This window comes from Gloeophyllum trabeum (assembly GCF_000344685.1).
Source record: "Gloeophyllum trabeum ATCC 11539 unplaced genomic scaffold GLOTRscaffold_00001, whole genome shotgun sequence".
NCBI lineage: Eukaryota > Fungi > Basidiomycota > Agaricomycetes > Gloeophyllales > Gloeophyllaceae > Gloeophyllum > Gloeophyllum trabeum.
The window spans coordinates 3,900,096-3,912,735 of NW_006920410.1; the positions used below are offsets into that span (position 1 = coordinate 3,900,096).

Here is a 12,640-nt window from a genome sequence, read left to right on the forward strand (position 1 = left end):
GCGTAGGACTGGATGACTTCCCGTAAGCATTTAGAACGCGTTTTGAGCAGTTCTAAATCTCTAAACGCATCAAGCCGAGATGCCGTCTTGTCACGCTCTCGCTTAGACCAAGTTTTGATGAGGCTCGCCGAGCAAAAACCGTCTCTAAACTTTAAATCTAGCAGGGGGGGTCGACCCCCCTTTCCAAATCTCCAGACGACTCTAAACGCTCGCTTAGCCTCGGTTGAGGTCCGCGTATCAAACCTGCCATCAGCACCTGCTAAATTGAGCGATCCGCTCGCCATAAATGGAAAGCGACCTCATGGTCGTGACTTGCAGTCGTCGAGCGTTGGTCTGGCATTACGGATGGGACGAACGGTTCTATTTTGCCATTGCACCCTGGCAGCGAGTGTGACCAGGTACGCTGATGGCGTTTAGAACTGCGAAATCTAGAATTTTGGCTTACGGGAAGTCATCCACTGTATCATGTTATGAGACGCCGCTCGTATTCTCAGCTCCTCTCGTCTCGACGATCTGCGCAAGCGCTCAGGCCTGCGGTCACCGCAGCAGTCATAGGACTACGCATGCTGGTGATAAACTCGTACGTAGCATCAGCCATCTCTGGCCGTTTGTTTGCCGCGGATGCCTGCGGCGGGCTTTCTTGTAGGGTGGATACCTGGCATTGATCTTGCCAGTTCAGACGGCCGGTGAGCGCTCCCACACATCGGCTTGACCAGATGCCACGCCCGCTAGGCCAGAAAGGGCGCCCAAAATTGAACCTCGTCGGGGTACGTACGTTGGAACAGGTCCCGGTGGCCCGAACGCCCTGAGCGTCCGTCTCTCTGTATTAGTACTTACAACACCCCGGTGCTGCGCTTGTACGGTCCTGCTTCTGTGGACGACTCTGCCACTGAGGCCTGACCTAGCTACGCGTATCGCGACGTTGCCGCCATTTGAAGACCGAACCGACGCCCGTCGCCTGGCGCACGCGGGAGGATCACCCCTACCGCCTCTAGCGCCTCGAAATCCTCGCTTTCTAGGTTTTCCCGCGGCCGTGCTCTCCCTGGCAAACGCCTTCTCTATACACAAAGATGAGTCGCTCCTGCCCAACCAAAGTCGGGCGCTGGAAGCAGGTTTCCTCCGCAGGCCATCAGTCGCCCCGGATTTCCATTTCTCAGGACGTCGATAACAACGATCCACCCCGCGGGCGAATCGATCTTGCAATGCTGCACGAGCACATAGGGAGCAGCATTGTCCTAGTCTGACCAGCTTTCCCTGTGCACGGCGTGTATCCTTTACCCCCGGCGTTTCATAGCCTTTTTCGAGCTGTAACTCCATACTTACTGGTACGTTATCTCTTGGCCCCCAGGGGCTACAGGAAACCCCCGCCCGGGCCCACACCCGCTTGTGCTCATTCGATGTCCTCGCCGCGGGAGAATAGCGCGGCCCACGTCCGAGTCCACCCCCCTAAAATCCGCGTCTCGCCCGCTGGGACTAGGACGTCTCGAAGTCCCGTGTCCTCGGGTCTTCGTGCCAGCCTGAGGCGGTGCGACTCGGAATCAAATACTTGTGGACTAGTACTCGCTGAGTCCCCGATCTTAACGACGGCTGCGCTCTGCCTGACTCCGTGCGAACATGCCGGACCCTCGCGCCACCCTTACCTTGTCCATGGGGACGATATCGACCCGGACGCCTGGTGTGGCGGGACACGAGGAGACCTTAGGGTCCGTGAGGAGTGCCCCCGGAGGAGATCATAGCGCGGCGTCGTCTTTGGCACAGGGATGTATACGTCCCAGGACGGCACCCTGGAGCGGGCGGAACGCGGGCTTGCGGTATCCGACAATTGCGAAGCCAACCCGCCACCGTCAGATGACCTGCGTACAAGCTCTCTAGCTCCCGCAGACCGTGGTGTAACTCTTTGCCCCCCACCTGGTAGCTGTCGCCTTCGTTTCTCTGCTATCTTGCCCCCACTCGACGGGCTTTGCATCTCTAGCTGTTAGGGGAGACTGGAAATAGGCCTTCCTTGGTCTTTTCTCAGCGAGCTGTGTATGACACACGCTGTCAAGTGCTTCCCAGCTCCATACCCGGGTTGACGCCCCACGACGAGATAGTTCAGCATGGATCTTGCGTTGACGACTCTAGCGAGACATCCGGGACGACTACGAATGGCTCCTGCTTGGTCGCCAAGTTGCGAGCTGTCCACGGGCTGTGTCGTCAAGTCCTCTCCAGGCCTGTGTTAGCGCCCCACAACGAGATGAACCAGAACTACGAGCATGGACGTTCCCCTCTGCGTTGCGTCCCTGTATGATCAGTGCATGACAAACCGGTCATCGTCCCTTTTGGGGGCCAGCTGAATGTGTGAATTCTTCTTGACCGAGGGCACGGGGGTTCTACACATTCGCGCGACATCTCACCCTGGGCTCTACCGGATACGATGGGCCGCCGCTGAACGATGTACCCGCATCAGCCCTCGAGTCTGCATCAGCGAGAGATGCAGCATGGTACGTAACCCGCCGGCGTTTCTTCTCCGATTTTGCCAGTCGTGGACGCGTCTCCCGAGGGCTTGGGCTTCTTTGTACTCGGTGGTAGGAATTCCTTTTGGGTGTGGTGTCTTCTACACAATGGAGGGATGGCTCGCGCTCACGAGGGCTGGCTGTGAGGTTGCACGGGCGTACGCATTGCCTGAAGCATGGGGATCGTCGTCGCGTGTTATGGTTCCGACCCTGCTGTGGGCTCTTTCAGCGTTCTGTCCTCCGGCAGCCGGCATATATGCACCACGTATGCGGCGAGGCGCGTTATTGGAACGACACAGGTATCGCTTTCCAGTGCGGGACCGGACGGCGAGGCTGGGCGTCACTGTGAACATGGGGCGCCCACGTCGCGCGAGGGGGAGTCTAAGACCAACGCCGTTCACATTCCAGGGACATTGGTCGCGGTCGGTGTATGGGTATCCCTAACCCTGGGTTGCTTCGCTTCTGGTACCGGTTCTGCTAATCCTCCTTCGGTGATGTGAGCATACCAGCGCCTTCGCAGTACTGCTTCCCTAGAATTTGTTCGGGACTTTGATCAGGCGCCCACATACTCGGGTCAGCGCCTCTTACGGTGGAAGTGGCCATTGGGAGAAAGGGACGGCCTTTTTCCTTTCTTTTTCCTAAATCCACGGTACTTGTTGCGAGGGAGGTACCCTATGAAAAGAACGGCCTATCGCTCCTTTGTAGCATATTTGGCCTTCGCGATTCGATATTCTACTTCAGATTCTCTATCCAGCGGGAAGGTACGTCGACGACGATTTGTGTGGCTCACACAAACTCCCCTCTGCTCAGTGGTGTCTCCCGACCTACATACCACCGACGCAGCCGACCAGTACGTGAATCTCGTATCTGAACTGGCTCACTAAATCCTGGAAACCAACCGCACAACGGTGCCAGGCAGACAAGCCACTGCTAGCCCGAGTGGCGTCCGACCAGACGTTTATGGAATAAGGAAGTACAAAGAGCATATGGCGAACAACGTTAATGGGGCCGTCGCCACCTCCACCATTCCTTTGTCCGTCTATTGGTACCCCTGCCTTGAGTAGTGTATAAAAGTGGAGCTGGTGGTCGCTCCTTCTACATCCTGGATATCGCCTGACCTATACACAGACACTCATCTCATCATCACTCTCACTGGAAATAGATTTTCACCTAGACGAACGTCGGCTGTTGACAATATGCCGAGATCCAACAGCAACCTCGCACAAATAGTCGCTTTTGGGCATATCGTCCTCCGGAGCCCCATCCACTGGCTCCCAGCCGAACTACTCATCTACATCTGGCAGACGGCAATCGGAGACTTGCTTTCCATCAGCTACGACAATATGCTCCCTGTAAGGGTTGCCCAGGTGTGCAGGCGGTGGAGAGACGTCGCTCTGGCCGCGCCTGGCCTTTGGTCCAACATCTATGTCAATCCTTCATGGTGCAAATCTTCACCCCTCGCGCGCGTGAGCTTGTCATTGGCAAGGTCAAGCAAACACCCTCTCCGAATCGTATTCCACTATGACTTTCCTCGGCGGAACGACCCGAAGCATATGCTCACCGTCCTGACGCTGCTCGCGCGCGAAAGCCGGCGTTGGCAGACGTGTCATATACACATAACCTGGGAGACGGAGACGGACCATCGGATGATTTCACGGGCTCTCCAGCCAGCGCAGGCCCCGCAGCTCGTGCAGCTGGTGCTGCACGCCCAACGGAGGGGCGCCGGTTCTTCGCTGCGGCCCGCCTGGTTCCCTATGGGCTTGCCTGTGTTGACCGACTTCGGTTTAGCAAACGCCATGGACTTGCGTCCGTATCTGCACCTCCTGAGCGGGCTGACGTCCTTGAGCTTGGAGGTCAGCGACTATCAGACGCCTGCGACTGTGAGCCATCGCGACTTCCAAGCGGCCCTGGCCCGCTGCCCGCACCTCGTGCACCTCGAACTGCGCTTTGCCTGCGTGGCTTACGGCGACGTGGACACCGTGCCTTCTGCGTACGCCGTGATCCATCTTCCGAAGTTGCGCTCGCTCTTCCTCAGGATGCACGACGAGGATTGCCGCTTCGTCTCGGTGTTCTTTCGGCGTTTCTCGGCGCCGAGCTTGAAGGTTATAAAGATGGTCCATTGGTCGAGACATGCTTTCGATGTGTTCGTGTCCGCAGTTACAGACGACAACTCTTTCTTCCGGTGCCACAGCCTAGAGACCTTGTCCCTGGTCGATGTGGATTGTGGGTCGGATGATTCCTTCGGCCATGGCCTTGATGAAGATGGCAAAGTCGAGGTAGAGGGAGCTCCTATCCTGGAGCTCGAGGGTGACGAGCCTGAGGAGGCAGATGAAGAAGTCGTGGACGCAGCGAGTGTTCTTCAGAGTGAAGGACCCTCTGACTCGGACAGTTCGGCGACAGATGACGATAACGAAAGCGGCAGTCAGGCGAGTGAGAGTGAGGCAGGAGATGAACATGGGGCGGAGGACATCAAAAACAGCTTCCGTCGTTTCATTTCCCACTTCCCCTCGACAACGACGTTGATCGTCGGCGACAGCGGTCTACGCGAGCTGCTTGAAGGTATGAGTATGTTGTCAGAGGCCGGCGAAGTTGCGTGCCCCCGGCTTCGTACTCTGATCTGGTCGACAATCGTGCCAATGACGAGCTACACGCTGCCGTTGCAGCTGATAGGCGACTTCATCAGGAAGCGTGTCTCACTGGGGTTGCCGCTCGCGCAACTGCGAGTTCAGAAGTCCCATTTCTTGGAGCTTGGTGTACCACTGCGAGAGTGGGTTCAGACTCAAGTGGCAGTGGACCTATACGACAAATCTCAGGACTATGATCCTGACCCTCATCCCGAAGTCTAGCACCTGCGATTGGGTGATATCTGCAGTAGAAGGACCTTGTAAAGCACTGTATCAATGAAGTTACTTGAATGAAGTTGCTTGTTGTCAGAGTTGTTGCCAAATATACCTCGTACCCCCGAAGAAGCATCTCCGTTGACATGCGGCTGATGTACTCAACAGTCGAGACAGTCACATCAATGCAACGTGCAACTTGGCAGGCTTTGTATGTGGAAAGTAGGTCTGTACTTGCGAATGAAGACTGAAACGCACCATCCCGGAAACAGCAAAAACGATAGAATTTTAAGTACGTTGCCTTGCAAACTACTACCATCTCTTGAATTACGATAGCATCCAGGGTGTACGATGCACCCAACTCCTTGCACGCTTACCATAGATGTACATGGGGATTGTCATCACGCATACGAAAACGACTAAACCTCCGATTGTGCTGAAGCACTTGAGAACGCCTTATGACACGATAAGTGATGGAACATATAAGGGCTCTGCGTCACACATACCTTGACTGTTAAGCCAATCGATGATATAGTATGTCAAGCCGAAGACGAATATGTTCTTGGAAGCACTGAACAGAAGTGTCAAGGCCGAAACAACTTGGAGATGAGCGTAATATAGGACTCACTTGATAGTGGCGAAGCTTTCAGGGGCATAATGTGGATGCGCATCGACAACATACGATACAACGCTTCGGAAGGTACGGTATCAGAGAGAGTCATCGATACACGCAGAAATCGGCTTACGCAATTGAGCTAAGAGACAGGCCAAAACTGATGACGGAGTAGAAGAAGATGGGAGCGATCCATGGATCCAATAGATGTGCGCTAACCGCCCATCCAAACCACCCCATCACCTGAAAAAAGAAAGTCGGGATAATCAACACAAGCCTAAACCTAACGGGCAGGCTGCTCAATAGACTTCGTCCCGAAGTGCTTGTCGAGGACCTACTCAGGCTCGTATATGCCGCCGTTCCTGCGCGCCATCCATTTCACGCAGTAGTCGCTCAACGGTCCAGCCATGGCGTTCGCCAGGAGAGTCGCGATGAATGGCCCGACTCCGGACATCAAACCTACCGCACCCGCACCGAAATTGTAACCATACTCGGGGGTGGAGAATAACAATGAGATCGAGACAGATAATCCAACGACTGCGTGACTCAAGCATCAGTAGGGGAGTTGATGGTCCCTGACCGTTACTCACCCCATCCTTGAGTCGTGCCGTAGACCAGAGCACCCCACGCGACGCACGGGCTGCAAATGAGGATAAAAGGCCTTGTTGCAATCCTCCAGAATTTCTCCGAAGTATAGCGGCGGCCTTCGAAAAGCTTCAGGTAGCGCCAATATGAATATGGCTTCTCCTGCTCTACGATCTCGATGGTCCGGCTGCCGACTTCCACATCGACTTGCTTGTCCGACGCCTTCTCGTTCTGCGACGAGGACTCGGTATCTGTGGTCCCTGCAGGACTAGGATTTGATGGTGGCGCAAGAGTGTCCACTTCCGGGCGGACCCAAGCAGTCTCTGGCACGAACAGGATCGTCAATATAAGTAACAGACCGCACTAGAACCGAGAGCCGGGTTAGAAAACTGTCGGATATAACTCCTGGAGCGACATACGAGGCCACCTTCAATCCAGAAGCAGGCTCTCCAAGACCTACAACATCCTTTAATGCTCGGATCATAGACCGGTATAGAAGAAACCTACACGTCCTGGATCAAATAGCCGTTCACAATACTGACGCCATATATCCCAGCCAGTAAGGCAAACTGAAAGACGTTCGGTTACTGCGCGAAAGCCACTCCCGATAGATAGCCACCTACGCTCCAGAGTGCTATCCACGTTCCCCTCTCATGAACGAAGAAAATGTCACTGGGAATGACGGGATTAGCTTGGATAGAACCCGAGCGATGCAATTGCGTACGCACCCAATTGTGGCTTCTACCAAGCATTCTATAGGCGCCATTCCTGCCCCACCAACAACTCGAGCAGCAGTCAAGCTACCAACACTTTTGGCCAGAGCACTCCAGATGCAGCTAACGAGGAGCAGAACATTGCCGATAAGGAAGATAGGTCTCCGTCCCCATACCACACTGGCAGGTGCGGTCAGGAACAGTACTAGGCCGATAGCTAGGACGGTATCGCCAGTGATTTCAGATAATTGCGATACGTCCGTGTTCAGGTTCTCAGCAACTTGAACCAACCCGGCGCCGATAATGGGGCCAAAGGCTCCCACTATCCCAGCGCCGTAGGTAATAGTGAGCATGAGGGCCATTTTTCGCCATGTCGGCCAATTTAGTGGGTCATTGGGCGAGTCGGACGGCCTTTGAAACGGGTGCTCGCGTCATAACCAACAGGTGGATGGTGGAGGAACCTACTGGGGTACGAGGATAATGCCGTCTTTGCTCCGCTTCACGTCGGGCCTCGATGGATCTACAACCGGGGCGCCGTGCTTTTTGGCATGAAGGTCATCGAGCAAGCATGTGCCTGTCAGAGAGCGATAGTCAGGAGCAACACAAGACAACGCAATTTCGATTGATCGGTATTACCTGGAACGTCTTGGCCGAGATATTTGTCTTCGAGGACGCCTAAACCCATGGCTCAGACAGGCGATCGAAAAGCAGGGTTGTGCAGATGAACTAACGACTGAGAAGCAGACATGGCCCATCCCTTTAAGTCAGGGTATGTCTCCGACAGGCCTAACTAAACTTCGCGCGAATTTGATGGTCATGAGGACAAGGAGCTAACAGAAGCAGAGAAGTAACTCCAAGCGTCAGTCAGTGTGAAATATTGCTGGCAACCCTACTGGACAATACGAAATCTCTCATGCAGGTTGAGGTGAGATGAGAATCAACTGTTACCAACTGGGAGCCCAAGTGATTGGACCTGTGACTGCTTCGAGTTAGCCCTGATAATCGTTCATCCGAAGGACCGGGTAGGTTCACCTCTGTTCACCTCCGACCTCTTATAGTCCGTCTTTTCTTAGGGGATGTAGTCGCTTACACTTTCACCCTCTGCAGGCTCAGGTGCCCTCGGACCTGTCCGCATCTCCTTGCAGTTACCCCGCGTTCGTGACCCCGCACTGGTTGAGACGGCGGCAAATATGATTAACCTCACTATTATATGGTTCCAAACGGGTCGTGCCATGTCCAGTAACCGACATGTCGACTATGAACGGCGCAACCTCCCCCGATAACCATGGCAAGGGTTTCGCGCAGGTAGCGCCACCCAACTCGACCGGGATCAAGATCATCGTAGTAGGGGCGGGCTTCGCAGGTTTGGCGTGTGCCATCGAGAGTAAGAGGAAAGGACACGAAGTCGTTATCTTGGAGAAATTCAAGGAATTGAAGGCCTTAGGTGGGTTGCGATTTCGTAGCTTGAAGAGTCGAACCTAACTGCAACGCATAGGCGATGTATGTTGCTCGCCTTGATGCTTGATCAATTCCCGGCATTGACAGATTCTGCCATGATTGTAGATCATCTCCTTTGGCAACAACGCTGGACGTGTGTTCGAACGATGGGGACTCCATGATAAGTAAGTTCGGATCTTCTGAGAGCACGATGTCAACACTAAAAACTCTCCCCTTTCGATAGATTCTGGGCCGTGTGCAGTCACGTAGAGACGCTCATGATCCATAACTCACAGGGCGAATTGCTCCTTGAGCAGCCGAATCCGGATCCCCTCTTCGGCGCATATGCTTATAATGGGCACCGAGGAGAATTGCATACCATGCTGTTTGACTACGCGCAATCCCTAGGCATCGATATCCGTCTGGGTCAGGACGTGACCGAATACTGGGAAACAGATAACGAAGCAGGCGTAATCGCAAACAGCGAGAAAATCGCTGCGGACGTCGTCGTCGGCGCAGACGGTGTCCGGAGCAGAGCACGTACGCTCGTTCTGGTGCGTTAAAGCCGCAGTAAGGTACACGATAAGAAACAACTCACCAACAAACGTTTAGGGCTACGAAGACAAACCGAAGTCTTCTGGGTATGCCGTGTACCGTTCTTGGTTCGATTGCGCCGAACAAGGAGTGGACAAAGACCCGATGACCAGTTTCATATGTCAGGGAAAGGATCTGTTCTACGGCTGGATAGGTGAGAGTGCAAGCGCCGCGGGCAAGGATGACAGTTGACAATAAGCTCAGGAAAGGACGTCCATTTCCTCGCGCACTCTTCGAGCGGAGGGAAGAAGTTGTCAAATGTGATCACTCACAAGTATGTAATGTCTCCTTTGCAAAACATAGGATGTCAGGTTTACACGCTGGCTCTAGAGATGACGCAGACATTGCCGAGTCCTGGTCCTTCCCCGGGAAGATGGAAGATTGCCTGAAGATCGTGGAGGGATGGGACCCCCGTTGCGCTGCGCTGCTCTCGAAAGCGCCCTCCCTCGTTGACTGGAAATTAGTCTATCGTGACCCCATGCCCACTTGGATCAGCAAAGGCGCCCGCCTTGCACTTATCGGTGATGCGGCCCATCCTTTCCTCCCGTGAGTATTTACCGCCCTCTTGGTCCCTTCCCAAGCTCAAAGCACTCCTTGACCAGGACGAGCCAACAGGGCGCCTCGCAGGCAGTCGAGGACGGTGTGACCCTCGCGGTGGTTTTACAGCTCGCAGGAAAGGAGAACGTACATCTCGCCGTGCGCGAATGGGAGAAAATCCGGTATGCTCCATGCTCTTCAATCCAGAGTCGCCAGCACTGAATCCGAGTCGCACAGCTACCAGCGGGTCCGTCGAGCCCAGCTTATCGGTGAGAGCGTCCGCGACATGTGGCACAAAGCGAAGCCCGAGGACAGGGGCAATGCCGTGGCGCTCCCCAGGCCCGAGTGGTTACTTGGACACGATGCGGAGAAACATGCGTACGAGGTGTACGATGCTACCACGAAGGAGATCCAAGAGAAGGGCTATGAGCTGCCCACGCTCCCACCGGTCGTGCCTGTTGCTGGAGCATGATTCTAGTAGACGGGCAGAATGGAAATCTTGTAAGGTTATTTTTGTGTATAGATAGACTGGAGGTGCGGAGGTTGTAGGATCGTATTTACGCCTGGAACCTATTGGGCAAAGTAGCATTAGACATTTGAACGAAGAAATGCAGAGCCTACGGCTCAATAGACCACGATATCCCTGTGCTTCCGGGTCGCGATCGACCTCTCAACTATCGCGAGAATATCGGTGTGATCCAGGAAACTTGTCTGCGAGCGAGTCTGCATTCGCTACAGATCCAAAGAGAATGAGATATTATATGTCCAAGATATGTCTACAAGTGATACTGTCTCATCCATTTCATGGCACTGGATTCGATGGAGGATCATAGGCCGGTATTGAGATGTCCTTGTCCACCACGCCAAGAGCCTCGTATAGATAGATGAAGCCAAACAGAAGGAAGAGAAGGGCACCGCCAAGCGTGACTGTAAATAGTACGAGCGAGGGTTAATACAGTGCCTTGCATATGAAACAGATACGAACCATGCTTGACGGAGATTTTGGTCGAGACGTAGCGGCCACCAATGACAGCTAGCGCCGTACAACACGAATGACCAATGATCGTGCCGATTGTGACAAGGTAGACGTTCTACCAGCTATAAGTAAATTAGAACGCGAATGGGAAAGAGGCAAACATACATGAGCAGCTCCCAGAGCGATAGTAGCTATCTGACTTCGGTCCCCCCATTCACCCAGGAAGGTCAGCACAAAGGATTGCACAAACACGGGTCCCAGGAGGAAGCTGAAGAGGTTCCGTACCCCTTCCTTGATCGAGCTTGCTTTGCTAACACCTGAACCCAACGACGGTCGTCTCGCGTGTCCATTCGTACCATCATGCCTTTCCGGCCTTCCGCCTTCTTCAATCTCCTCCAGCGGTATCACCTCTCCATTCTGAGCGACTTTGCCAGTATGGTCCAGCTCCGCCTCTGCTGCCTCGATCTCCTCCTCTGCCTCCCGCATCTCCTCCTGTATCTTGTCGTTTCCGCCCTTCATCTCCCTCGCCTCCATCACCATCTTCGCACCGAATACGAAGAACAGGCCTGCTGCTGCTAGCTGCGTCCATGACTTCGGGATGAGGGCTGGGAGCAGGTGGCCGACCGCTGCGGACAGAATGGACATGACCACCAACGAGCCGAATGCCCCGCTGAAGACGACGAGTCTTGGGTGACGCATAGCGAGAATTGCGGCTATTAGGAACGTTTTGTCGCCAATTTCGGAGAATATGATCATGGCGAAAGATTGGACGAGGGCCTGCACGCTACCCTCTTCTTCGAGCTCATTGCTCGCCATTTCTGCATTCCCTCCAGTAAGAGCGCAGTGAATGTAGAGAGTTGGCTGACCTCGAGGCGTCAGAAAGCAGCGTGCGCCGTGCGCGCGTTGTGCGCTGTCGACGGGTGGACAACGGGTGCAAAGATGACATTCGGTTTCAAACTCCGGGTTACGCGGTCGTACAGGCGATATTCACCAGTGAAAATATTTGACGACGGCTCAATCCAAGACAAGTATGCGATGTTCATATTTCTAGAAACGCCAATCTATTGGCTCCCAAATGTCGACATTTGTCGACATACTACTAACGGAGAATAGGTAATTCGGTGGATCCTGACAATTGCCCAATATAGAGCGCAGGTTTCTATATTTGGTCGCCTGGACATATGTCGGACATGCTGTCTTGATACATGTAAATCGGCACTCCCTCTAAGATCTTATCCCTTCGAATTCCTTTGTGTCCTGCCCCTCCACGATGTGGCTTTCTCTTGTAGACACTGGATCCCTGATCCAATATTTGGGGTGCTTTTGAGCGAATGTCAAGGACGAAATGCAATCCTCCCAACAAAGCTGAGGACGCGCATTACGTAACGGGACCCCGCGCAGCGCGAAGCGTCACTCCGCAGGGCAGCGCGGGGTTGGCTCAGCGGGTTAGCCTATGCTTGGCCGTATATAGATAACAGTAGACACTGTAAGGAATATATAAAATTAAATATTTACACACAATATGTTCTTGTAGTGTAGATGGTAAGTGTCTTACCGAGATTGCAAAGCCCCAAGCTCGAGGCTGCGGGTTCGACTCCCCATCCGTTTGTTTCGGGCACTGTTGTTTTTTTCCGACAGATTGTCAAGATGTATGCATCACTTGTGAATAAAACTCCTTACTCTTGGGGCTTCAATTTATTTCATCATCACTTAAGATACTCCACACCATCCTGATATTATGCTGACAAGCCTGTACTTAGTGCAGGAGAAAACCTTTGATATCAGTGTTTCAAGAGTCACAGCCACCGCCTGCTGCAACCTCCCTTTTGTGATATGTATACATATCACATAAAATA

The 12,640-nt window shown here is 53.8% G+C and overlaps 4 protein-coding genes across 4 annotated transcripts; 2 read left to right on the plus strand and 2 right to left on the minus strand.

The window, feature by feature from the left end:
* Nucleotides 1–2,668: 2,668 nt before the first annotated feature.
* GLOTRDRAFT_119149 (uncharacterized protein) lies at nucleotides 2,669–5,338 on the plus strand (the record flags this gene model as incomplete). Its single annotated transcript, XM_007863279.1, has 6 exons — nucleotides 2,669–2,988; nucleotides 3,013–3,065; nucleotides 3,234–3,253; nucleotides 3,303–3,342; nucleotides 3,408–3,525; nucleotides 3,667–5,338. 6 exons carry the CDS (start codon nucleotides 2,669–2,671, stop codon nucleotides 5,336–5,338), a joined length of 2,223 nt encoding a protein of 740 aa, XP_007861470.1.
* Nucleotides 5,339–5,656: 318 nt separating this feature from the next.
* On the minus strand, nucleotides 5,657–7,925 carry GLOTRDRAFT_135775 (MFS general substrate transporter; the record flags this gene model as incomplete). The annotated part of the gene is made up of 12 exons (XM_007863280.1): nucleotides 5,657–5,784; nucleotides 5,836–5,900; nucleotides 5,958–6,020; nucleotides 6,076–6,225; nucleotides 6,281–6,479; nucleotides 6,533–6,890; nucleotides 6,947–6,983; nucleotides 7,035–7,096; nucleotides 7,151–7,199; nucleotides 7,256–7,651; nucleotides 7,706–7,814; nucleotides 7,877–7,925. 12 exons carry the CDS (start codon nucleotides 7,923–7,925, stop codon nucleotides 5,657–5,659), a joined length of 1,665 nt encoding a protein of 554 aa, XP_007861471.1.
* A 433-nt stretch (nucleotides 7,926–8,358) lies between these two features.
* GLOTRDRAFT_109378 (FAD/NAD P-binding domain-containing protein) lies at nucleotides 8,359–10,445 on the plus strand. The gene is made up of 10 exons (XM_007863281.1): nucleotides 8,359–8,394; nucleotides 8,481–8,684; nucleotides 8,736–8,740; nucleotides 8,804–8,862; nucleotides 8,922–9,231; nucleotides 9,290–9,425; nucleotides 9,476–9,545; nucleotides 9,602–9,817; nucleotides 9,874–9,990; nucleotides 10,046–10,445. Exons 2-10 carry the CDS (start codon nucleotides 8,489–8,491, stop codon nucleotides 10,278–10,280), a joined length of 1,344 nt encoding a protein of 447 aa, XP_007861472.1. The 5' UTR covers nucleotides 8,359–8,394; nucleotides 8,481–8,488; the 3' UTR covers nucleotides 10,281–10,445.
* Nucleotides 10,446–10,507: 62 nt separating this feature from the next.
* On the minus strand, nucleotides 10,508–11,725 carry GLOTRDRAFT_135777 (UPF0016-domain-containing protein). The gene is made up of 3 exons (XM_007863282.1): nucleotides 10,950–11,725; nucleotides 10,794–10,899; nucleotides 10,508–10,735 (listed from the first exon to the last, which is right to left on the minus strand). The coding sequence occupies exons 1-3, from the start codon at nucleotides 11,598–11,600 to the stop codon at nucleotides 10,611–10,613; spliced, it is 882 nt and encodes a 293-aa protein (XP_007861473.1). The 5' UTR covers nucleotides 11,601–11,725; the 3' UTR covers nucleotides 10,508–10,610.
* Nucleotides 11,726–12,640: the final 915 nt, after the last annotated feature.